The sequence below is a fragment of the Cricetulus griseus genome, chromosome 2, assembly GCF_003668045.3.
Source record: "Cricetulus griseus strain 17A/GY chromosome 2, alternate assembly CriGri-PICRH-1.0, whole genome shotgun sequence".
NCBI classification, from domain to species: Eukaryota; Metazoa; Chordata; class Mammalia; order Rodentia; family Cricetidae; genus Cricetulus; species Cricetulus griseus.
In genome coordinates, this window is record NC_048595.1 from 312,403,558 (window position 1) to 312,428,893 (window position 25,336).

General features: G+C 43.3%; 1 protein-coding gene across 1 annotated transcript in view; it reads left to right on the forward strand.

The window, feature by feature from the left end:
* The window catches only part of Dmgdh (dimethylglycine dehydrogenase), a 66,702-nt gene that overhangs the window by 23,743 nt on the left and 17,623 nt on the right, over positions 1–25,336 (forward strand). Inside the window, exons 7-14 of the mRNA XM_027401719.2 lie at positions 2,171–2,369; positions 4,242–4,411; positions 4,930–5,083; positions 7,743–7,908; positions 8,501–8,631; positions 11,215–11,432; positions 13,898–14,055; positions 16,928–16,987. Of these exons, the coding sequence (XP_027257520.1) occupies positions 2,171–2,369; positions 4,242–4,411; positions 4,930–5,083; positions 7,743–7,908; positions 8,501–8,631; positions 11,215–11,432; positions 13,898–14,055; positions 16,928–16,987 (1,256 nt within the window). The remainder of the gene's footprint in view (positions 1–2,170; positions 2,370–4,241; positions 4,412–4,929; positions 5,084–7,742; positions 7,909–8,500; positions 8,632–11,214; positions 11,433–13,897; positions 14,056–16,927; positions 16,988–25,336) is intronic.

Consider the following 25,336-nt stretch of genomic DNA (forward strand, 5'->3'; position numbering starts at 1 on the left):
GCAAGTACCCAAAACAGGATATCCAGCCTACAAAGAATGCATGCCAGAATCCTCAACCAATTCGGAACTATGGGCAGAGGCCCTCCTGCACTTTGCAATCAGGGACAGCTTGGGGCTCTATGCTGCAGCAAGAAGGGCCGTGCTTTCTAGTTCCACAGGGGAGAAGGGCTTGGGGTTTTGTTTTGCTTTGTTTTTCTGTCTTTTTTTTTAATCCATGAAACATTTCCAATAAGCTAAATCAAGAATTGAGTTATCTAAGCAGATAAGCAGATACTCCTAGTTTTAACCTTGTGTGTATGTGTGTGTCCATGTATGCAGGGGCATGTATGTATAGATGTGTGTACGTGTGATGCCCAGAGAACATCCTTAGGTGTCATTCCCCAGACACTGTCTACATTTTATTTTATTTTGGGGGGCATATGCCTCTCATTGGCCAGGAATTCATCAGAAGCTAGGCTGGATGGCCAGTGAGCCCCAGGAATCCACTTTGTCTCCATCTCCCTAGTGCATGCAGCCACAGCCAGCTTTGTCTGTCTGTCTGTCTATCATTGATCTATTATCTATCTATCTATCTATCTATCTATCTATCTATCTATCTATCTATCTATCTATCTATCCATCCATCCATCTGTCCATCCATCCAAAACATGGCCTGTGGGGTTGAACTTAGGTCCTTGTGCTTGCAAGGCCAGTTCCTTTCTAGACAGAGCCATCTCCCCCACCCTCTGTTTTAGTCTATAAAAGAAGGTAAAATATGGTTTGGGCACTGAAATGTATCAGGGAATATGAAGAAACATAAGATTATTTTCTGGAAGTGTATGTTGATAAATAACTTGGGGCAGATAACTTACCCCTCCCTCCCATGTGACAGGAAAGGACTTATGCCCCACTTTGCCTCCTGCAGAGGCTGGTCCAGCATCTGGAGGGCTTTGGTTTGCTGAGTGGGCCCTGAGCATCTGGGCCTGAGCAGAATTGCTCCAGACTTCTGAGTGAGGGTTGAGCTGGGAGGCTGGTATGGGGAGGGGCCCCATCTCCATTCTGCCCATACTGTGGCTTTTCTTCCAAATAAATGCTGAACAAATATTTAAATAATCCTAGCTGGAGGGAGAGTCAGACTGTGTATTGTTCCTGGCATGGGTGTCCATGTGTCCCAGTGTAACCGAGCTAGCTTGGTGGCTCCATGCAACTTCCCTGACCTCAGGCCTCGGGAAGGGCTGGGAGAACCTGGGTGGCTACTATGTGGACAGTCGTCATCAAGTTTACCTGTGGCCATGCTTTCAGTCACAGTGACTTCTAGGACACGAAGAAGATAATTGTTGCACAAGACTCACCTCTGCACCCAGAACATGAGCCTGTGGATGCATGTGGGAACAAGCTACAACAAGGAGGCTGCCTGGGGAAAGGGGAGTTCAAAGGGCTCTTAAGTCCTCCACCCTGGATCCTGGAGTAGTGGTCCTCATTCTTCAGAGTTCTGGAGTAACTGTACACTCCATTTGCTCTCCTTTTTACGTTAATTACAAGTTAAAAAAAAAAAAAAACTCCTGCCAAGCCAAATTATTGTTCTTTTAAAAATGATTGGGTTAGGCCGGACGTTGGTGGTGCACACCTTTAATCCCAACACTCGGGAGGCAGAGGCAGGCTGATTTCTGTGAGTTCAAGGCCAGCCTGGTCTCCAGAGCAAGTGCCAGGATAGGCTCCAAAGCTACACAGAGAAACCCTGTCTCAAAAAAAAAATTGGATTAAATATTAGGGGGAGACCCCAAGCATAAATTTCAATTTCTATTTACTAAAAAGTTGACTTTTGTTTTAGAGAGAAATAGCTTTATTATTCCCAGGAATGTGTGGGGATAGTGAGTGTCAAGTTTAGTCTTAATGTCACATTGATTGATTGATTGATTGATTTGTGTGTGTGAACATTTAAATGCCACGGCACATGTGTGGGGGTCAAAGAATGACTTGCAGGGGTCAGTAGTTCTTTCCTAGGGAATGAGCTCAGGCTGTCAGGCTTGGTGGAAAGTGCCTTTACCCTCTGAGTCGTCTCACTGGTCCCAAGTTTAGCATCTAAAGATGAAGGAATGTCTACCTAACAGACACCTGTTCCAGAGACTGCATCGCTTTGAGACTTGCTTGTACACGGAGACATTCTGACCTCAAAGGTCTGTCTCTCTAGGCTTTGGAAAGGAACTCTTCGAGTCTGATCTGGACCGGATGACGGACCACCTGGAAGCTGCCATGGAAATGATTCCTGTTTTGAAAAAGGCAGACATCATCAATATCGTCAATGGCCCCATCACCTACTCTCCTGACATTCTGCCTATGGTGGGGCCCCATCAGGGGGTCAGAAACTACTGGGTGGCCATAGGCTTTGGGTGAGTAGCACCCCAAGATTTAACATTTCTTGTAGAAGCACTTACTTTAGCTAAATCCAGTCTCAAAATATCAGGCCCCAGAATGGAAAACGAAGAGGTGATGGAGGCTGGGGATACGGTGGAATGGGGAGTAAGATAAGGGTGGGATTGTCTCCTTTTGATGACCAAGGAATGAAAGCAGGAGCTAATCATGTAATGCGCTAAGCACTTATATGATAAAGGCTAGCACACAGGTGGCAGTCATTTTCTGAAACTGTCTTCATGTATTTCCTGACACTTCCATTCTCTGTGCCTCTTTTTATGCCATTACCTTCCAGTGGGTTAATGTCCCAATTGGACAAGAATGTTTTCATAACATAATGCCACATATTCAAAGTATCACATGGATGACGTGTCTTGTGTGTTTTCACCGTAATTCCTGTTTGTCTAAGGTTGTTTACTTCTGCAGAACTCCCCTGGCTGCTTCCTGTTTAAGAGTCCATTCCTTGCCCATGTTTCATTTCTAATATCTGTCCAATTAATATGCTGAGTATTGATATCAAACTCACTTTACCATCATATCACAGTTTCTAATATTCTAGTTTGTTCTCCATTCTATTTGGCTGTTGGTCCTAATGATCTTTACTGATCGAAGCTCTGTGCCAAGCCTCGTGCTGCAAGCACCAAGTGTGCCTTTGCATTCTCCTTGGGAACTGACTTGTTAACAGTCTACCACACCCATTTTCCTAAAGGAGTGCAGTTATGGAAAAAGCATTTTGTTTTCTGTCAAATTCCTCTTACACTTCTTAGAAATAAGGTGCTGGCTGGCAAGTCACTATAGTTTGGGGGATGCTGGGGTTCTTTAGTTAGGATTTTTAAAATATGTAGTAAAGGGGATCAAACCCAGGGATAGAATGGGGTTCTCACAACTTAATATCAACTTTCCTTGATTCTCTCTCCCCGTTCAGGTCCTCAAAAGCTCCTTCTTATGTAACCACAGTAACCCATATTGAAAAGCTTTGTTGGATAAGGATTGTCAGGTAGACCCTCATTAAAGCCTACCAGAAACTGATTCTGATGTCACAAGCCATTATCTGTGTAGTTTAAAGCATCCTTGGGAGCTGGGGACTGTATCCCAGCTGGTAGAGTGCCTGCTTAACATGCAAAAAGCCCTCAGTTTGATCCCCAGTGCCCTATAAGCCAGGCATAATGCTATATCCCTGTGATGCCAGAGCTAGGGACAGGGAGGTACAGGAAGATCAGAAGTTCAATGCCACCTTCAGCTAGGTAGTCAGTCTGAGGCCAGCCTGGGTGACATGAGACCCCAACACATCTTCTTGTAGAAATAAGGGACAAGCAGACCTTCCCCCTCCAAGAAATCACCGAGGTTACATTCCTTTCTGCCCTCTCCCGAAAGTTCCCACTGAGTGCCTGCCTCTGCCTGAGTGTTCCTAGGTCCCCTGCACAGGGGCCACCACCCAAGAGAACCAGCACCACACTGGGACAAGAGGAGATGCAGGGGCATCTCCCACAGAGTTTCCTGTCATTCAGAGTAATCACAGCTCAAGAAGGCAGGGGAGTGCCAGCCACATCCTCCCTAAAGCCATCGTCTTTACTAGCTAGCAGCCACAGGCTACCTGTAGGTCTGGTATCCCTTGTGGTGGACAGTGAAAACAAACCAGCAATCAAGTCAGGTGCCTTTCATGTGCATGCCAGAACATGCCCTGACATGTTTTGAGGGAAAAAACATGTACAGCATAAATATGATATTACTGGAGTGTTTTAACATGCCTAGGTGACTCCAACTTTTGATGGCCTGTACAATACTTGAACATGTCTTACCATTTGAATGCACTGCATTTGTAACAAGGTGCCAACCTTTGTATCCAAAAGCTATGGCATAATCCATGCTGGAGGGGTAGGCAAGTACCTCAGTGACTGGATCCTGCATGGAGAACCACCTTTTGACCTAATAGAACTGGATCCCAATCGCTATGGCAAGTGGACGACAACGCAGTACACCGAGGCCAAAGCCAGAGAATCGTACGGGTTCAACAACATTGGTGAAGTACTAACTTGCTGACTTCTAGAAAGACTGCTCAGTTTAGATACTCTGCTCGGTCCCCTGGGGGTGGTGAGAAGCTGTAAACAGCACCCTGCCTTAAGGCATAGCAAGGGATGCATGTGACTATGTAGTTAATGATTGGGCACATCACTGGTTTTTAAGCTTTGGGTGTATTTTTACTTTACCCTTTGATGATCAGTATAAGTGGCATTTATTTATTTATTTATTTATTTTTGGTTTTTCCAGACAGGGTTTCTCTGTGTAGCTTTGAAGCCTGTCCTGGTACTTGCTCTGGAGACCAGGCTGGCCTCGAACTCACAGAAATCCGCCTGCCTCTGCCTCCCGAGTGCTGGGATTAAAGGCGTGCACCACCAACGCCCGGCGGCACATTTTTTTTTTAAAAAAGCATATATATGCTTTTGGAATATAAGTTCTGCTGTTTCCATGATAAAGTCCCTTCAGTATATTGTGTCATATCAGTGGCATGCTATTAGAGCACTGATGTTCCCTTCTCAGTCGGTTACCCTAAAGAAGAGCGGTTTGCTGGGAGGCCAACCCAGAGGGTCAGTGGGCTCTACAAGACCCTGGAGTCCAAGTGTTCCATGGGCTTCCATGCGGGCTGGGAACAGCCACACTGGTTCTACAAACCTGGCCAGGACACTCAGTATCGGTAAGTGAATGTCTTAGCCTGCCTTCGTTCTGATCAAGGGCTTCCACTGCAGGGGCAGATCAGAAGGACAGCAGAAGGACAGCAGGGCATGGCTCTTCTCCCATCATAACTGCATTGCTTTCAGAGGAGCTCTGAATCTACTCCAGTATCACTTACCTGCTGCTGGTGGGGTACTCCATTAGGCCAGCACAGGGGACACTGCTAGTCTCAGTGGAGCCTTTCCTTCTTTCTTTCTTTCTTTTTTTTTTTTTTTTCAAGACAGGGTTTCTCAGTGTAACAGTCCTGGCTGTCCTGGAACTCGATTTGTAGACCAGGCTGGCCTTGAACTCACAGAGATCTGTCTACCTCTGCCTCCCAAGTGCTGGGATTAAGGTCATGTACTACTCCACCCTGTATGAAGCCTTTTCTGCTGGCAGTTACCAGAACCTCAGAGGATCCTTCCTCATCCCCATACAAGTACCAACATGGTTTTGATTGGCTGCAGAAGGGTTGTCGTAGCTTAGGTTCAAATACTACATGGAAAAACCCCACAGCTCTGGGTCATGAAACAGCTGAGAGCACCTGCATTTTGGGTTAAACTAAAACACCAAGCATGCCACCAAAACAGGCCTCTGAGTTCCTGTAAAGTGCTGTGTGTCATTGCTGGACTTGGTGTTAATGGTGATTATTTTTCCCAGGAGAACCCATAAACTAAGGAAAAAGGAACAACAAGTCTAGAAGATAATTTACACTTTCATTTTGCTATTTTAAACAAGGTTTGGGGCTAGACAGATAGTCCAGTGGCAAAGCAGGAGTGCCATGCAAACATGAGGACTAAAGTGTGATCCCCAGTACCCATGTATAAAAGTCAGGTGTGGGGGTACATGCTTGTAACCCCAGTGTTAGGGAGGTAGAAACAGGGTCTTGCTGGCCAGCCAGCCTAGCCTATTGGCAAACCATAGGCCAGGGAGAGATCCTGTCTTGGCAATAGAACAAGGTGGATGGCTCCTGGAGTATGGTTGTCCTGTGGCCTCAGGCACATGCACATATGTGTACGCACATGAACACGCATGCACAGGAAACAACAGGTTTTGATGTCTACTTTAAATTCAGATAAGTGGTGTAAAACACAGAAGCAGAGCAGCTGTGAATGAATGAGTGTGTTCCGCTCTAGAAACAGCTGGTCTAGCATTATGGGGGCCGAATACTGGCTTAGTTTTCCAGGAATGACTCAGATAAACACTAGTTTTGTTTTTCATTCTGTGACGTTTAGATCTGGCTTAATTTTTTTTAGTTTAACAGTTAGGCTACCAGAAAGTTCTGCAGACTTAGCATCCTGCTTTGAAGTTAAAAACAGAATGTTTAGAAGCCCTTTTTCTTAGGAGGGAAGGACCTTTTGAAATGAATCAGGAGACCTTGGTTCTAGACCCAGCTCTGTCACCAGCTACTGCAAAAGACCTGGAAGCTGCTCTGTGCCTTTTCTCTGAAAAGTGAAGGTGCTGGGCTAGACCACTGCTTATTTCAGGTGGACATTCCCTGCAACCTGCCATGGCACCCAACCCACTTTTAACAAGTGGAAGTGACTTGTTTTCACAGTTCTGAAGAAGTGCTGGCTAAATAGCTGCTTGTGAGTGTGCATGCATGCACATATACACATGGCATATGCATTAATGTGCACACACGGAGACATATACACGTGCACACATAGAGACATATACATGTGCACACACAGACATATATACACATGCACACAGAGACACATATACATGTACACACAGAGACATATATACACATGTACACAGAGACATATATACATGTACACACATAGAGTCATATACATGTACACACACAGACATATATACACATGCACGCAGAGACACATACACACGTGCACACAGAGACATATATACACATGCACACACAGAGACATATATACATGTACACACATAGAGACATATACATGTACACACACACAGACATATATATATATACATGCTCACAGAGACACATATACACATGCACACAGAGACATATATACATGTACACACACAGAGACATATATACACATGCATGCAGAGACACATATACACATGCACACAGAGACATATAAATATGTGCACACACAGAGACACGTATACATGTGCACACACGGAGACACGTATGCATATGCACACACAGAGACACGTATGCATGTGTACACACAGAGACACGTATACATGTGCACACACAGAAACACGTATGCATATGCACACACAGAGACACCTATACATGTGCACACACAGAGACATGTATACACATGCACAGACACATGCACAGCATTCATGCACACATGTGTACATACACACACTCCATTCTGATTTAATGAGGCTTAACAACTGGTGTTTGAAAAATGCTTCCAGATGTTTCTAACATGCAACCAGGTTTCAAACCCCCTGGACTGTTGCCTTATACACTGCTCTTCAGACCAGAGTATCTGAGAGTTCTGTCCTATTTTTCTCAATAATTAGCTTTCACTCACTCATTATAAAATGGGTGGAACGCATAGATAACTAAACTATTAAAGTTAGATTCCAAATGTGCAAGTTTTTCTAGATGGTGGGGATGCTGATTAAAATATTCTTATTCTGTTATTTTCGATAATGAATGACAATTGTCTTGAACAGCAAATATCGTGTTTCAGGCCAAGTTTCCGCCGCACAAACTGGTTTGAGCCAGTGGGCTCTGAGTACAAACAGGTTATGCAAAGAGTTGGTGTAATTGACCTGACTCCATTTGGCAAGTTCAACATCAAAGGCCAAGATTCCACCCGACTTCTGGACCATCTCTTGGCAAATGTCATTCCTAAGGTAAATAGACAAGGTCCAGGATTCTGACCCGGTCCAAAAAACAAAACAAAACAAAACAAAACCTCAAACCCACCGTTCTTTGGCTCCACTTAATCTGAGTCTGAGCGGATTCTAGAATGCTTCAACTGACCAAGAGTGTGCAAGCTAATTCCCAACTGCAATTTCTGCTGAGTTAATTGTCATCTAGGAAAATAATGACTTCATTTAATATGCCAGTGAGATCCTAAAAGTTGACTGCAGGTAAATGGATGTGGTGGGTTTTTTAATTGTTACACTTATTTATGTGTGTTATGCATGTAGAGGTCAGAGGACAACTTCCAAGCGTCTTTTCACCCTGTCTTTTCACCAGGGATTGAATTGTCAGCTTTGGCCAAAGTGCCCTTACCCCAGTGCCATCTTCCCAGCCCTGAAGTGCAAATATTTTAGGACAAATAATTTTGTATGATTGGTTAAATGGAAAATTTAAATTAATCTGTTTGGTTCATAACTTGATATAAATGGTAAGAGTTGGAGGTTTTTCATGGCCCACGGAGTTTACATGTGTGTTAAGATATTTAATTCACCCTAAAATGATTTAAATTGTGTTGTGCAGGTGGGTTTTACAAACATAAGTCACATGCTGACGCCTAAAGGTCGAGTGTATGCTGAGCTGACTGTTTCTCACCAGTCTCCGGGGGAGTTCCTGTTGATTACTGGCTCTGGATCAGAACTTCACGATCTTAGGTAAATATACATCCAGGAAAATAATTTTGAACAGGAGACTCCATTTTTCTTGTGTTAGCACATTCTAGTTTCATTTCTGTCACTGTGATAAAATACCTTGACAAAAAGCAATTTCGAGAAGAAAGGCACTGGGTTCAGTTTGCAATGTCAGGTTCCAGTCCATCGTTGTGGGGAAGTCAAGGCAGGAGTAGGAACTTCAAGCAGCTAGTCATTATGTCTGCAATCAAGAGCGGGGAAGGGAGTGCATGCACCATCACTTGCTTGTACTCAGCCCTGTTTTTCCACTCTCATACAGTTTAGGACTCCCTGCCTGGGACAAGTCTTCCTACATCATTTAACTTAATTAAGACAATGCCCCCACAGACACGCCCCAGGCCCCATTCCCCATTGAGACTCTGCCCAGATGACTCTAGGTTGCATCAAGTTGACAAAGATAATCATCATGATGGCTAGAGAGGTGGTTTAGCTGTTAGCAGCACTGGCATTTATTTCTTCCTGAGGACCAGGGTTTGATTCCCAGCACCCACATGGTGGTTCACAACCGTCTTAGCTCCAGTTCCAGGGGGTCTGATGTCCTTTTCTGATCTCTGGAATACCAGGCACATACATGATACACAAACACACATGTAGGCAAAAATACAACCTACATGTAAATAAAATAAAATAAAATTTAAAAAAGATAATCATCACATAGCACTTAAAGTGTGTGGGGTGTGTGTGTGTGTGTGTGTGTGTGTGTGTGTGTGTGTGTCTGTGTGTGTGTGTGTGTGTTGTATACATTTGAGTGTGTGAGTGCATATATTTGAGTGTGTGGAGTAGTTGTGTGTGTGTGTATTTGAGTGTGTGGAATGTGTGTGTGTATTTGAATGTGTGCAGTGTGTGTGCTTGTGCGTGTTCGTGTGCGTGTGCGTGTGCGTGTGCGTGTGTGTGCGTGTGTGTGTGTGTGTGTGTGTGTGTATCCATGTGCATGTGCAGGTTCCTGAAGAGGCCAGAATAGGGGATCAGAGCCCTGGAGCTGGAGCTATGGGCGGCTATGAACCTGTGTGCTAAGAACCATCCTCCAGCTCTCTGCAAGATCCTCAGCTCTCTTAATCTGTGAGCCATCTCCTCAGCCCCCAACTTTAATTCTTAAACCTCATCAATGTGAACAAACCTCATGTGTTTTATAGGAGGAGTTGAAGCAAAAGCCCCTGCCCACTCCACAAGACTACCCATCCAGTGGGGCTACCTGGTTCTGATAATAGTGACTCTTATTTATTAAGCATCATCAGTGAGCCAGAACTCCTTTCAGACATGACCTCAGTTAATTCTCTTAAGATGGTACAGAGGCTGGGGAGATGGCTCCATAAGTAGAATCCATTTAGACTCCCCGGCAACCATAATAATGGCAGATAGGTCCAGTGGCTTGCAGGTAATCCCAGAACTTAGGAGTCAGAGACAGTGAGTCACCAGAACAAGCTGGCTAGCTAGACTCTCTGAGTAGCAAGCTTTGGGTTCAGGAGAGAGGCCCTGCCTCAAAATATAAGGTGGCATGCCATCAAGGAAGACACTCCATGTATCTTCCTTGGCCTCTACACACAAATACACATTCATATGCACACACAAACAACATGTGTGCATACATATACATCACATGCACATACATGTGCCAAATAAAAAGATTTTGAAAGTATGCATTATCCCCATTTTCAGATGAGGAAACCTGTGTGAGCTAAAGTCACCTGTTCAAGTTTGCATGACTGATTAAGGTTCCATCCTGGCTGGTTTCACTTTAGCCAGCTAATGCCCTTAGTTATCATCTCCCTCTGCCACATCCTGCGCACAGTGGCTCATGGCTGAATTGTTGACCTCCTTTGCCTGGAACTTCAGTTCAGTAAAGTTTCCATCTTTAGTATTCCGAAAGTACGTGGGGTAGTATTATTAAATCAAGGTCTGACTCAGCCTCACCTTAGTTGTAGAATTATGGAAATCTGATGATCAAGCACAAGGGGTGTGGAGGTCACCTTAGCCACTAAAGCCTCTCCTAGTCTAGGCAAACACTATGATAGACTCCCAGGGCTCCAGGGATGGCTCAATAAATTCTAGACAGGCCAGACAGTTGCCTCCCAAAAACTCATCAAGATTTAGAAATTGAGTCTGGAGTTTTTCTCTTTTCTTTGTGATTGTCAGAGCAATTATATGTCTGGTGGCAGGCACATTATTAATGGCTAGAAGCACAAGTAGGCATCCTGGGTACAGGCATTGAAGCAAACTCAGGTGTAAATTAATTTTTGAAGATGGAACCATTAGTTTAAATGCAACAGAACCATCACTATTTATAACCGTGGCAAAGCTCATTTAAACTGGACGATTCTTGTTACCTGGAAAATTCCCTCCCAAGTCTTCAGTGGGCAATTTAAAAAGAATCTCTTTACCTCTCCGGGACTCGGTTTCGTCAACTTTCAAATTGAGATGGCTGCATGCTGTGACCCTCAAGGGACTTTCTGATAATTCCTAATTTGAAGCAAGTCTTCAGAGATGTATTATGTTAGAAGCATGCATTATTCAAGCGACGTTTACATAGTGCTTATGACTCCATTGCAGATGGATTGAAGAAGCAGCTGTCAGAGGTGGCTATAATGTAGAAATTCAAAACATAACTGATGAGGTTGGTGTCCTGGGAGTGGCAGGGCCGTATGCAAGGAGAGTCCTTCAGAAGCTGACCTCAGAAGATCTCAGCGATAATGTTTTCAAGTTTCTCCAAACCAAGTCTTTAAAGGTGTCTGACATTCCTGTCACTGCTATCAGGATCTCTTACACTGGTAAGAATTGGAAAACAACTAACGTGAGGAAAGGCTACCATAACTGGGACACACACACTCATAGTCATACCTTCACAATGCATGCTCTCACACACTCATGTGCTCACACACACACACATACACACACACACACACACACACACACACACAGTCATACCCTCACAATGCATGCTCACACACACTCATATGCTCACACACACACACATACACACACACACAGTCATACCTTCACAATGCATGCTCACACACACTCATGTGCTCACACACACACACACACACACAGTCATACCCTCACAATGCATGCTCTCACACACACACACACACACAGTCATACCCTCACAATGCATGCTCACACACACTCATGTGCTCACACACAGTCATACCCTCACAATGCATGCTCATACACACTCATGTGCTCACACATACCCCAACATTCATACGGTTTCAATGCACACACTCACCTGCACACACACTCACCTTCCCACACACTCACATGCTCATTCACACATACACCCGTAATCGTATTCATACATGAAAACTCATGCATACTTACTACCCCCGCCCCCACTTCTCTGATTTTTGAAGAAAGATTTCTTCTGCCAAACTCTAAGACAAGAAGTCTGTCTGGCCACTCCTGCCTTCTGTAGTGCTTCTAGTTGCTTCCCTTTAGGAAGGTGGGTAAGGAAGGAGCAGAGGATGCATTGGGATGACTGGAAGACCTCAGTCAGTAGACTGTATGGGAACACTCACACTGTGGCTTCCAGCCTGATGTGACAGACCAGGCCAGCCTTTCCACTAGAGCAGTGGTTCTCAGCCTTCCTAATGCTGCGACCCTTAATACAGTTCCTTATATTGTAGTGACCCCCAACCATAAAATTACTTTTGTTGCTACTTCATAACTAATTTTGCTACTGTTATGAGTCCCAATGTAAATATCTGTGTTTTCTGGTGGTTTTAGGAGACCTCTCTGAAAGGCTTGTTTGACCCCCAAAGGGGTTGAGACCCACATGTTGAGAACCACTGCACTAGAACATGGCCCCCAGCAATCCTCCCTCCCAGCCATGTGTTCACTGGGGGTCTTCACCCCACCTTGCACAGAGTATGCATTTGGTGCAGGAAGCTCTTTATTATCCAGTGACACCCCCACTTACCTCGAGTTCCTCTCACTCCTGTGTCCCCTTAGTGAAGGGGTGCTTTGTGCCCAGGCATTCGCCTTTCCATGTTGCTCCTGCTCCGATGGTGTCCTGCCAGAGTCCATCACTATCATCCCATGATGATGGGGAACAAGGAGTGTGCTCACTGTTACATCACAGCCTCCTGGCTTCTCTCCTAACTTTTCCCAAAGTTGACAAAAAGGGCAACTGGGATAAAAACAAAACAAAACAAACAAACAAAAGGAGTCTTTGAGTTGTGATTTTCTTTTCTTTGGTTTTCTAGAACCTAGCTCTAATAGTGGAAGAAAAGGGGAGGGCGGGAGGAATGAGAAGCAAAGTAAGCTAAAGGCTATAGCTGCCTATCTACGAGAGAGAAATAGGAATAATTTCACATTCTTTATATGTTTGAGGCTTGTGATTTTTGGGTTGGAAACTGGAGTGTTTAAACCTTGAACTCCATTATTATCTATTTTTGTGTATGTGAGCATATGTGTGTGCATGTTTGTGGGGACCCATATGGTTACATGTGGGGGCCAGATGTCAACCTTGGGTGTTATGTTGTTTTCTGAACCAGAACTTCTCATAGGTTGGCTGACCAGCCAGAGTATCTACATCCCTAGCCCAACAGGGTGACATTCAAGAGCCAGTTCTTTTCTTTCAGTGTATGGGTATTAGGGATCTCAGATCATCAGGCTTGGCAGCAGACACCTTTACCCACTGAGCCATTGTGCCCTCCCCATCCCCCCCCCCCCGTCACCTTGCACTTTTTTAAAATGTGGGGATCAAACTCAGGTCTTCCTGCCAAAGTGCATGGTAAGTATGTTACTGTCTGAACTGGCTCCTCCTCACCCTCTTTAAAGTTTTTAGTTTGTTTTATTTTTAAACAGTGTCTCAGTAGCCCAGGCTAGCCCTGCACTCACAATCCTCCTTCCTCAGCTTCCTGAATGTAGGCATCACAGACATCCTCTCCATATCTAGCCGAAGCCCTTGAAAACATGTGCTAGCTGTTTACCTACTCACACTGTCCTGAAACCAGGCAAGGCTCAGCATGAAGCGGAGGTCCAGGGTGGGAAGCAAGTCTTTCTGTCTGGAGCTGAGTCTTCTAGCATCTGCCCTGTGTATAGGAGCCAGGACTACACACAAATGACCATAAGATGACCGGCTGGCTCCTCATGAGCTGTTCTTTTAAAAACTGGCAAAGACTGCCTTACATGAGTGGGGCTTCTCCTGTGTGTGTTAGCAAGTGTATGTGAGTGCTCACACTGCAAGCAGTGCTCTCACTCCCGGGTGGGCTCTGCCCATTCATTTCAGGTGAGCTGGGATGGGAGCTGTACCACAGACGAGAAGATTCGGCAGCACTGTATGAACTTATCATGAATGCAGGCCAGGAGGAGGGGATCGACAATTTTGGAACATATGCCCTGAATGCCTTAAGACTGGAGAAAGCTTTCCGAGCTTGGGGCTCAGAGGTTTGTATACCAGCGTCCTTATGATCATTGAATCTAATGTTTGTTGGAGGGCTAGTTTTATCAGTGTTATTATCAATTCTGGTTGTTGAGAAATCATACACTATTGGATGACTTTGATTCCCCCTATTTACCACTGAACATTGACCAGGTTCTGGGATAATGTTTATTCTTCCTTTATCCCCTCACCCCCACTTGGTGGTGAATCCCAGACATTTTCTGACAGGCACACCCCAGAGAACTCTAGTACTACCTTTCATATCCTTGCCTTCTCTGGTATGTTGTGTCTCAGTTTCTTCTCACAATACATCCTTGGATGAACTAATGTTCTTTTTTTCTGAGGGATGGGACAATGGTCCTGTATATGTTGGTCTAGCCTTTTCCAGTAATAGTGGTAGCCAAGGGTTTCTCTTTGGAAAATACTTAATCATTTATACAACATTTTTATATGCATTGGTTCCATTTAGCTCTGCCTTACTTTCTTCCCTGTTGCTGTGATAAAAATACCCTGGCAAAAGCAACTCCAGGGAGAAAGGGTTTTCACAGTGGGGATGTCACAGTGGCAGCAGCTTGAGGGAACTGGCATATTTCATCCATAGTCCAGGAAATGTGGTGCCCACAATGACGATAAGTCTTCCCACATTAATTGCTGCAATGAAGCAGCAACACTACGGGCACACCCAGAGGCCCTTGTCCCACGAGTCTGACATTTAGCCATCAACCTTCTCAGCTGTTCAAGAAAGTGCTGTTACCATGACTCTTATTTTGCATGCAACAACACTGGATTGTTGATCACATGGTCCAGATTCCCGATTCAGCTCCTATTCACCTATTTTTATTTACTTGTGAGAGAGCCAAAGCCCAACCCTGAGGTTTTAGCGGACATGGAGAAAACGATCCTCAGAGTGGGGTTTCTCAGGGTTAGATTGATCCTCCACAGCCTGCACTCTCTTTCTGTGACCTAATCTCTTGGATACTCCGCTCTTCTGTGAAACAAAATGAACATAGACACAGAGAAGCTTTATAATGAGTCGAACAAGCACACCATACAATTAACTTTTAATTTAACATGAAAGCTCATGTAGGGAGTTTTGGGCCTTATTCTAGAAGCAAACTTGGAGGAAGCCCTTTCCTGCCTGCTCAGGGCGCAATCTACAGCCAGGACTTAGGTGAGGGCAGCGCCCTCAGAAAAAGTTTCGTCTCCTGGGTCTACCCCAAAAAGTAGAGAAGCGGCCCCCTGAGAGTCAAGCATTGCTATATTCTGTTGTTTATGTTTCTGGTGTTTTCCTGGTTTTTGTTTGTTTTGCTCTGTTTTTCTGCTTCCTACCGCTGCACTCCATTTCCGTTTCCCAACAGTGCCAGAGCGCCCTCTAGTGTTGATATAGCGACGAAGCCGCTCTGTTTTCCTGGAGGGGAAAAAAAAAAAAACCTCCAAGTTTTAGCAGACTGAAAAAAAATTTCAAGGAAACTCAAACCGATTTAAGAAATATGAGAACAATTTTACGTGGTGTAAGGTAGTCTTATGTCTATCTGGCTTATGTAAGGCCTTCCTGTGTTGGCTCTTTGGCAGGTTAGAGCAGGCCGTTTCCATTGCCATAGAGAAGCAGGCTGGTTTCTAGAAAGTTCTTCTCATGAACAGTGTTAACTGAATATGGTGTGGTTTTCTGTTTGTTCCCTTTTCTGTACGTCTAACGGTTTCTACTGAGTTTATCTCAACCCCTTTCATCTTTTCTTATTTCTCATCATATAAATTCGAATCTTCTAATAAAAATTTGTGGAGGGAAAAAAATAAAAGCAAAACAGAGACAGCACCTCGTAACTTTATTCAGGTTTAGTACTAAATATTGGCTTTCCCCTGAATCGATGAATCCTATCATGATTCAACCATTTTGAAATTCAACACTACTTTCCCTTTTTCTTTTCTGAACTCTGTAAAAGCCAGTGTTCTGTCACCAACTGGTCCCTCTTTACTCCTATTCATGCCTAATTGCAAGATAAGCGAAGTTACTTAAGAACTTTCAAAAACATAATTATGTAAAAATATTACATAATACACAGGAGATTCTTGCTTGTGGAATGTCATGTGTTATCCTTCAAATATTTATTAATTTAGAATAGCAGGGGCCAGAGAAATGGCTTGGTGGTTCAAAGCAGTAGCAGCAGGTAGTCTGCTTACAGAGGGCTCAAGGTCAGTTCCCAGCATCCTCTTGGGCAGTCCACAGCCTCCTATTAGTCCAGTTCTGGGATTGGGAATCCGATGCCTCAGTTCTCCAAGGATACCTGCACCTAGCCCTAGCCACACAGACATGGACATACACACATTAAAATTAATTAATCAATTAACATCTTTAAAATAAAAGAGCAGTGGAAACAAATCCCAACTTCCAGTTTCTGTGCTTGCTGTATTTAAAGGACAGCATTTGCCAAAAGACTTCATTTGAATTTTGAATTAAAAATACTTTTCTGGAGGCTAGTCCATAATCGGTCTTTTCAAGAATCTTTACTCAAAAATCATGAAGTGCCTTTGCTCCTAGATAACAATATAAGAAAATGATGTTACTGTTTGAATCAGTTTTATACACCAGTTCAGGGAGAAGCCAGTGTTTGCCAGTATTTGCTGAATGGAGGTAATAGGTTTGTTTCTCCATTTTACTCTTCTCTTTGTGGTAATGGTGAACTTGTATACATACCTCTCACCCCTACCCAAAATGTACTAAGATTTGCTGGGGGTGGTGGCACACTCCTTTAGTCCCCCACTCTGGAGGCGGAGGCAGGCAGATCTTGGTGAAGTACTAAACCTTTTAAAGGTAACACAGTTCTGATGTGAACCAAATTAACATGCTCATCCAAAACTCGAAACATGTTTTCCTTTCAGATGAACTGTGATACAAACCCCTTGGAAGCAGGACTGGAAGATTTTGTCAAGTTGAATAAGGTATGTTTATATTCTCAAATGTGTATGAAGTAAATGTTAAAATGATGGCAGTGTTTTGCACCAGAGCCATGCTCTAAAATTTAACCAAGTGTGAGTATAGAAGAAGTCAAACATAAATACTAAATGTGGCTTAATTTCTCCATATGAACTGTCTGTCATAATTTGATCAGTGCAATCTGTGGGGGTGTGCTTTGAGCAGTGGTTCTCAACACAGGACCCCTTTGGGGTCACATATCAGATACCCTGCCTATCAGATATTTACATTATGACCATAACAGCAGCAAAGTTACGGTTATGAAGTAGCAACGAAATAATTTTATTGTTGGGATCACCACAATATGAGAAACTGTATTAAAGGGTCACATTAGGAAGGTCGAGAGCCACTGGCTTAGAGATTTAAGATAGCAGGATCCAGCTTCTTTAAGGGTTAAGACTAAAACCCAAGATGAAAGGTAGTAAAACTCACTGGGCGGTAGTGGTGCACGCCTTTAATCCCAGCACTTTGGAGGCAGAGGCAGGTGGATCTCTGAGTTTGAGGCCAAACTGGTTTACAGAGTGGGTTCCAGGAACTCACAGAGAAACCCTGACACAGAAAAACCAAAGAAAGGTAACAAAAATCATATGATGATTAACAGTTAGAATTCAACAGACATCTCTCTAGAGATAGTGCTCCGTTGTGCATGCCTCAGCCACTTCTGGACACTGATGAGATTGCACGTCAGCTAACCAAGCAGATTGGACATTGACTCTTCCGAGATACTCAAAGGATAAGGCAGTCTTGCCACACTGGGCTAAGCAGGTGCTTATCTGTATCTAATGATAGCATCTAAATATAAACAAAGAAGGTCTTTCGATTGTGCCCAGCGCAAAGTAGGTATTTACTGAGGAGCTGACACAGACCCAAAGAGTCATTATTGACACCAGTGTGTCAAAGGGATGCTCTACACCAGTGGTCCTCAGCCTACCAGCCCGGTCCTCATCTGGGAATGTGTTAGAGATGGCAATTCCCAGGTCCAATCCATGACTTACTATAAGCAGAATATCTGGGATCCAGGCCAACGTAGCTGTGCTTTAATAAGCCCTACAGGGGTTTCTGGGAATTGAGAAATACTATGCTACATAATTACTGTGGAAACTCATATCATTGGAGGCCGATTTATTATGGCCCCACTCATCGGTGCCAGTCCTACACATGTAAATGAGGTCATGCCATCGAGGGTGCTTGAGTTGTAAGAAAGAACTGAATAGGGCTTGCAGCACTCAACAAACAGTGTTCAAGGTTAGGAAAAGCAGCTGCTCTGAGGGTATCTGTAGGATTCCCCAAATACACTATTATGTTTTAATCTCTAGGCTGGCTTTCCCTCCTGTGGGAATATGTAATTGTGTGTCTATAAACCAAGCTATGGGATTTTTTTTTAATGCTTTCCATCAGTTCCAAAATTCTCAGCTAAAGTATTAACAGGAAATGTGTGTGTTTGTAGTGCTGGATTTTGGGAGCAAGGACCCCATAGAGAGTTCTTAAAGGAATCCATCTCTCTGTGCATTTTCTCTGGCTTTTATTTTTATGATGCACCATCTGTCTCTAGACCAGAGAAAGCAGGTGCTTGGAATTTGGGCAGCTCCTAGCAGCAGATTGCTCCTTGTGGTGACAGAAGCCTGCGTTTGGCTGTTTAAAATAAAGATAAAAGTGCTTGCCTTCTCAAAGTACCCAGCTCTCTCTGCTGGCCCTGATAGGAGGAGGGAGAACCAATTTTTCTGCTTCTGTATTTTGGATGCTATTGTGGGATAAAGGTCTAGATGAGTGATGTCTTCATATTGAAAGTGGATGCTTTAGATGGTTTTTATGACAATCATCAGGTGCACATAGGAATTTATTAGCTGCTTTAAATGATACAATCAAATAAGCAAAGCTGAGCTCCAAAGCAAACTGTTTAATAGGCACTAATGTTGATTGATGGCATGGTCTTTTGATGCTGAATTGTTGGTTCTTATTCAGGTGTCAAAGAGTTAGTTCTTAATGATTGTGTTGGGTGAACATTCATGAAGCCCAAGGACTCAGCCCTATCTGAGCTGGGTCTTTTCCACCATGGGATGGATCTAGATGGTAGAGATATAGACTAATTTCTCAGGCAAGTGACAAAGTCTGATTAGCTATCTTGAGATCCTTGCTGGGGGCTTCACAGCTTTGTCACAGCTTTGCAGCAGTCTACAATAAGAGACAGCTTCCTGGTAATCAAACATTGTAACTTGATAAGTCAAGTCCTGTGCCTAAGAACCAAAAACATTACTCGGACATTTAACTTACAGAAAGATGTTCCCTTCAATGTCTTTCGAAGGTGTTCTGTAAAACGCCTGTAAAGGATAAGGATACATTGCTTTGGAAGACTGATACTAGGCAGAGACTGATACAGAATATTTGTTTTTGTTAATGAAGCAAAGCTAACAAAACAAAAAACTTGAGAATTTTATTGAAATAGTTTCTTCCCATTCTTTACCTCCAAACAAATAATTAGAATCCTTTGCTAAATCTTTAAATATTTATCACATGACAGTTACCATAGTGAGATGACATGGGTAGGTGCCTGTCTGAGCTAGGGGTGGGGGCTGAGGACCACCTGGCATCTCCTCTGCCTTTGAGGGTGGAAGCAAATCACAGGAGGTAATGCCACCTGAGGAATGGTCCCTTCAGCCAGGACGGAAGTTCAGTGTGGAGCACCCTTGCCTCTCACTTTCTGCTATAGTCCTCTTCATATGGGCTTAGTGGACCTGAAAATCTGCCCAGGGTATATCCCCCTTACCCCTCCACCCCCACTTACAACATATATTATGGAACTTATATAGACTCTCTTATACATTGAGACCATCCTCAGGTATGTCTTTGTTATAACAACCTTTTCATTTTAGCATGGCAGCATGCCTGTTTTAAGGAGCAAAGTGGGGGAGGGGACTAGTCATCGGGCTTTGTTAAGGGATTCATGTTCTTGTCAAAACCAATGAGGAAGTAGAGAAAGAGAAAATGTAAAATAGGAATCTTCTATTACTAGGAGAGCTCCTTCCCTGGCTTACAAGAAAGACCACACACACACACACACACACACACACACACACACACACACACACACACACACACACACGCTCTGTGGTGGTCATTGAGGTGGCCACTGTAATGGTCAGCATAGTAGTTACTATGTTAGTCACTCTGTGGTCAGTCATAGTGTTCAGTGAGACACACTCACACACAGGCACACATATTCACACACACACATGTACACACACACACAGACACATGTACACACACACACTCATGCACACTCACATGCACAAACACAGACACATACACACATATCCACACACATCATACACACTAACACACAGATGCACACACAGATAAACACTCGTGCATGCATGCAAACACACACACATCACACAATCTCACACATATCACTCATACATACTTACAAACATACATGTACAGATAGTCACACGTTCACATAAACATGCACACTCAAAAACACAAACTCATTTTTACACACATATACAGAATACCCTTAAACACACTCACACATGTACACATTCACATTACTCATCACTTATACTCAAACACATGTGAACACTCACACACACAAGCACATACTTACAGACTCACTCATGCACATACACACACACACACACACACACACACTCATCTATATGCACACTCAAACACACACACACATGTACACATATGCTCAAACACACACATGTACACACGTACTCTCTCACACTGACACACACTTTTACAAAGTTTCACACAGTGCACATTCAAAATCAAATGTATAACTTCCAAACACACTCATACCTGCGTATACTCACATGCATGCACATACGCCAAGACACACACATCACACATACACATTTGCACACAGTCACACACATTCACACACACACACACACAGACACACATGACACATACTCATACACATGCACATTCACATGTACGCACCCACATACTCACAGGCACACTCACAAGCACACACATGCATGCACACACATCCATTTAGCAAACATTGATTAAATACCATTTATGCATCTGCTAAGCCCCAGGTTGAAGATACACTTCTGATGCCTCTCAGAACTCAAGAAGCTTGAATTTTTCAGCAAGTAAGGCTGTAGGACAATGTATTCTGAAAACACCGTTCTGCATGAGGAGGGGCCAGCAACAGTGCACAGCATTGCCATCTCGTGGAAGTGAGCAGTAGCACCCCAAAGGAGGAATTTCAAACCAGCAAAATCGGTCAACCCAATCAAAAATTTGCTGTTTAAAATCTAACTAAACCTCCTCTGGAAAAATCAGTCTTACCAATGTCCTTCATGGCAATTTGATTCATTCCAAAAGAAGTTTATGTGGGGAGAAAATCGTCAGCATTTAGTTAGCATCGGAAATGAAACGATGCGTTATTCTATCACGAGCAAAGGGAAAGTGGCTGCTTCAGGATTCCTTAGACATTTGTGGAATTTCTCTCCTGCAATTGCCGAACCTCTATTCATTTCTAGAGCCAGAGAGAGTTAAGTGTCAAGAGGAGCATGCTTAGGTAGAGCAGATTTTTCTTCTTATATATTTATTCTTCTTATACACCCCCCACCCCTGTCTTGATATTCTGGCCAGCAAGTTAGAAGGCAATGCTGATTCCGGGGGCCAGTGGTAAAGAAGTATAAAACACCCTATGAATTTAGTGCAAATTAGCTACATCTATTCTCTGAGACAGGGACTTACATGTGCCAAACTGACCTCATACTGACTTATAGCTGAAGATGGTCTTGAACCCCCATCTGACCACCTCCTGGTTATGTGGTGCTGGGGACCAAGCCAAGAGCTTCATGCATGCTAAGCAAACACTTTGCAACTGAGCTATACCCAAAGCCTTACATTAGCTATTACTAAATACCAAGGTGACAGAAAACATGGCTGCTGGCCAGCAAGGTAGAAAGAACTTCTGGTAGGTGACAGTGATGACTGTATGCAACCCAAGGAGATTTGAGGAAGCAGGGAGTCTTCATTGCAGGTCAGACCTGGCTGCACATTGATGTCACATGGCTTGAGTCTCCTATGTAATATGTTGATTAAAAAATTCCAACGTCCGATCTCCACCCTACTTGAACTAAAATGAATCTTGGCCAGGCCTGGTGGTACATCCTAGCCACTTGTAATCCCAGCTACTTCCAAGTTTGAGACCAGAGGTCTCAAGTTCAAGCCTAGTCTGAGCTATAAAATGACTGTAACACCATCCTGGCAATGTAGCGAGACTCAGAGTGAAAATAAAAAGTGAAAAGAGGGCTGAGGCAGGGGAATTGCTGTGAGTTGAAGACCATTCTGTGCTGCATAGAACCAAGCTGATTTCTAATCTTTAAAGTGAAACCTCCTTCTGCAAGTCTCAGAGTCTACAAAAGGCTAATTTAGGGAGCCATTATGTTTCTTTATGAGTCATATAATTGTGCCATTTTAATTATGCCATCCTTACCTCTCACCCATTTTCATTCCTAAGTGATAAGGGGAAAAGAAAGTAAGAAGAGGGGTTAAGCTTGGGCTGAAGTATAGTTTGCTATCCCCAAGCCCCTGTCAGAATATATTAGACTAACAGCTATTGAATTATCATCCTCATATATATCCAATTTCAGTTATGAAACAATATTTCTACCCTAAAAGCTCATGTGCCCTTTAGTAACTGCTTTAAAACTTTTAAATATGTGGAGACTCTGGTCTCAGAATAAATTTTAAGTAATTTTAGACTGCTTCTCTTTTATGTATATTAGTTTTATTTGAACAGCATATAGAGCACAAGGTCATTGACACTTGAAGTAAACAGTTTCAAAGATTTGATATGCACACCAAAATGAAATTATAGCTGAACGAAGATAGCATGTACCTTACTCCAGAGGCAAAAGTAATAATCACAGCCCTTGGGGATCCCCACTTCCCAACCCTCCCCACAGCTTCACCCACTCCTAGGCACCCATTTTCCTGCTTTCTGTCACTGTAATTTATATTTGTATCTTTTGGAACAAATGGAACATTTATATAAATGGAATAAAATAGGGTTCTAGTTTCATTTATGTTGCTATGATAAAACACCCTGACAAGAAACAATTTAGTAAAGAAAGGTATTATTTTAGCCCACAATTCCAGGTTACGGTCCATCATGTGGGGTGGTCATGGCAGTAAGAGCTGGAGTGAGCAGGTCACCTCTACAGTGACGAGCAGAGGGAGAATAGCTGTATCGTGCCCACTTGCTTGCTTGCTTGTGCCCACTTTGATTTCTCCACTTATGTAGTTCAGAATCCCCCACCCAGGGAATGAGGTCGCCCATAGTGGGCGGGGCCTTCCCACATCAATTAATCAAGACAACTCCCTCCTCTAGAGATGCCCAGAGACCAACTCAATGTAGACAGTCTCCCATCAAGACTCTCTTCTCCCAGTGATTCTAGGTTGTGTCAAGCTGACAAAGATAACTATCACCTGTAACACATACTTTTTTGGGGTGTGGATCTATACTCAGCACAATTCAAGAGTCATTCATGTTGTTACATGTTAGTTTCAAGGTGAAACAGGCATCATTTGTGACAAACTCCTATGTTATTGCAACTTCAAAATGTCCTTTCCTCTATTTTTAGTCAAAACCTGAAAAATGAGTGTGCTCAGAGGCACCTTTGTCCACCATTTTAACCTTCAAATTATCCTTGAGCTAAGCATATCCAAAAATATGTCTACAGTCCTTAAATTATGACCTTCAACTGAGCATGCTCAGCAATGGGCCAGCCCCTACATTAGTATGCATAAGCTTCCTTTGTCTGAGAAGGGTGTTGTTCTGGAGCTAAGTCAGTGCTATTCTTGTCTACTACAGGTAGTAAAGCTCTCTCTGATCCTTCATGCTTTGGCTTTATACTCAGGTTGCAACCCCATTGCATTTGCTTATATGCCAACAGTTTGAGAGTAAGCAGCACCCTGCCTTTTGTACTGCAATTTATTTAAGCACTGATTTGCTACTGAATATTTGTATTTCTTCAGTTTAGGGCTATTACAAATATATCTTCTTTAACAATATATTTATTTTGAAACAATGTTTCATATTGCCCAGGCTGGCTCTACGCAATCTATCTGGGGATAACTTTGATCTCCCTACCATTCTGCTTCTATCTCCCAAGTGCTGGGATTACAGGCATGTGTCACAGTGCCTGGCAGTATTTCTGTACAGCTGTTTCTATGAGCACATGCCTTATGTTCTCTTGGATAAATAACTGGGAGTAGAATTATTGAGTCAAATGGCAAGGATATATTATATTACATTTATTTTATTTTTAAAAGATTTATTTTCAAATAAATAATGATGAGTGTTTGCCTGTGTGTATGTGTATGTATGTATGTACATTCATTTGTATGTGTACCATGTGTATGCAGTGCCCATGGCAGTCAGAAGAGGGTGTCAGATCCTCTGTAACTAGTTTGTTAGTTACCATGTGGGTACTGGGAATTGAATCCAGGTCCACTGAAAGAGCAACACGCACTCTTAACTACGGAGCCATTTCTCTAGCCCCTATGTTAATGTTTTAAGATGCTTATTTTTATACAGTACATCATCTTTATTTTATATTTCTACAAACACCATGTAAGAATTTCACTCTCTCTACAACCTTGTCAGATGTCATCTTGGTCAGTCTGTCTTTTTGTTTGTTTTTGTTATTGTTTGTTTTTTGAGACAGTGTTTCTCCATAGCCTTGGCTGTCCTGGAACTTGCTGTGTAGACCAGACTGATCTCAAACTCATAGAGATCACTTGGCTCTGCTTCCTGAGTGCTGGGATTAAAGGCGTGTAGCAGTACCACTCACTGGGCTCTTTAACTGGAGCTATTCTGTGAAGTGTGGAGTGGTTGTAATCGGTTTCCCTCATGGCTAATGATGTTGAGCACCTTTTTATTTGCCTGTCTACTATTTGTAGAGTGCAGTTTCCTATTCTGACCACTCAGTCCCAAATAACCAACTCAGAAGCTGAATATAAATTATAAATGCACAGCCAATAGCTCAGGCTTGTTACTAACTAGCTCTTACATTTTAAGGTAACCTATGTTCCTTCTTTACCCTCGGAGGCATGGCAATGCCCCTATTAACATGCCACATTCATCTCCTGCTCCCTCTGTGTCTGCTTGTGACTCCTAAAACTCTACCCTTCTCCTTCCTATTATCTTTAGTCTAGTAGCCCTGTCTATACTTCCTGCCTGGCTACTGGCCAATCAGTGTTTTGGGTTATTTTGGGGGGTTAGTTTTTTTTGGGGGGGGTTCCAGACAGGGTTTCTCTGAGGCTTTGGAGGCTATCCTGGA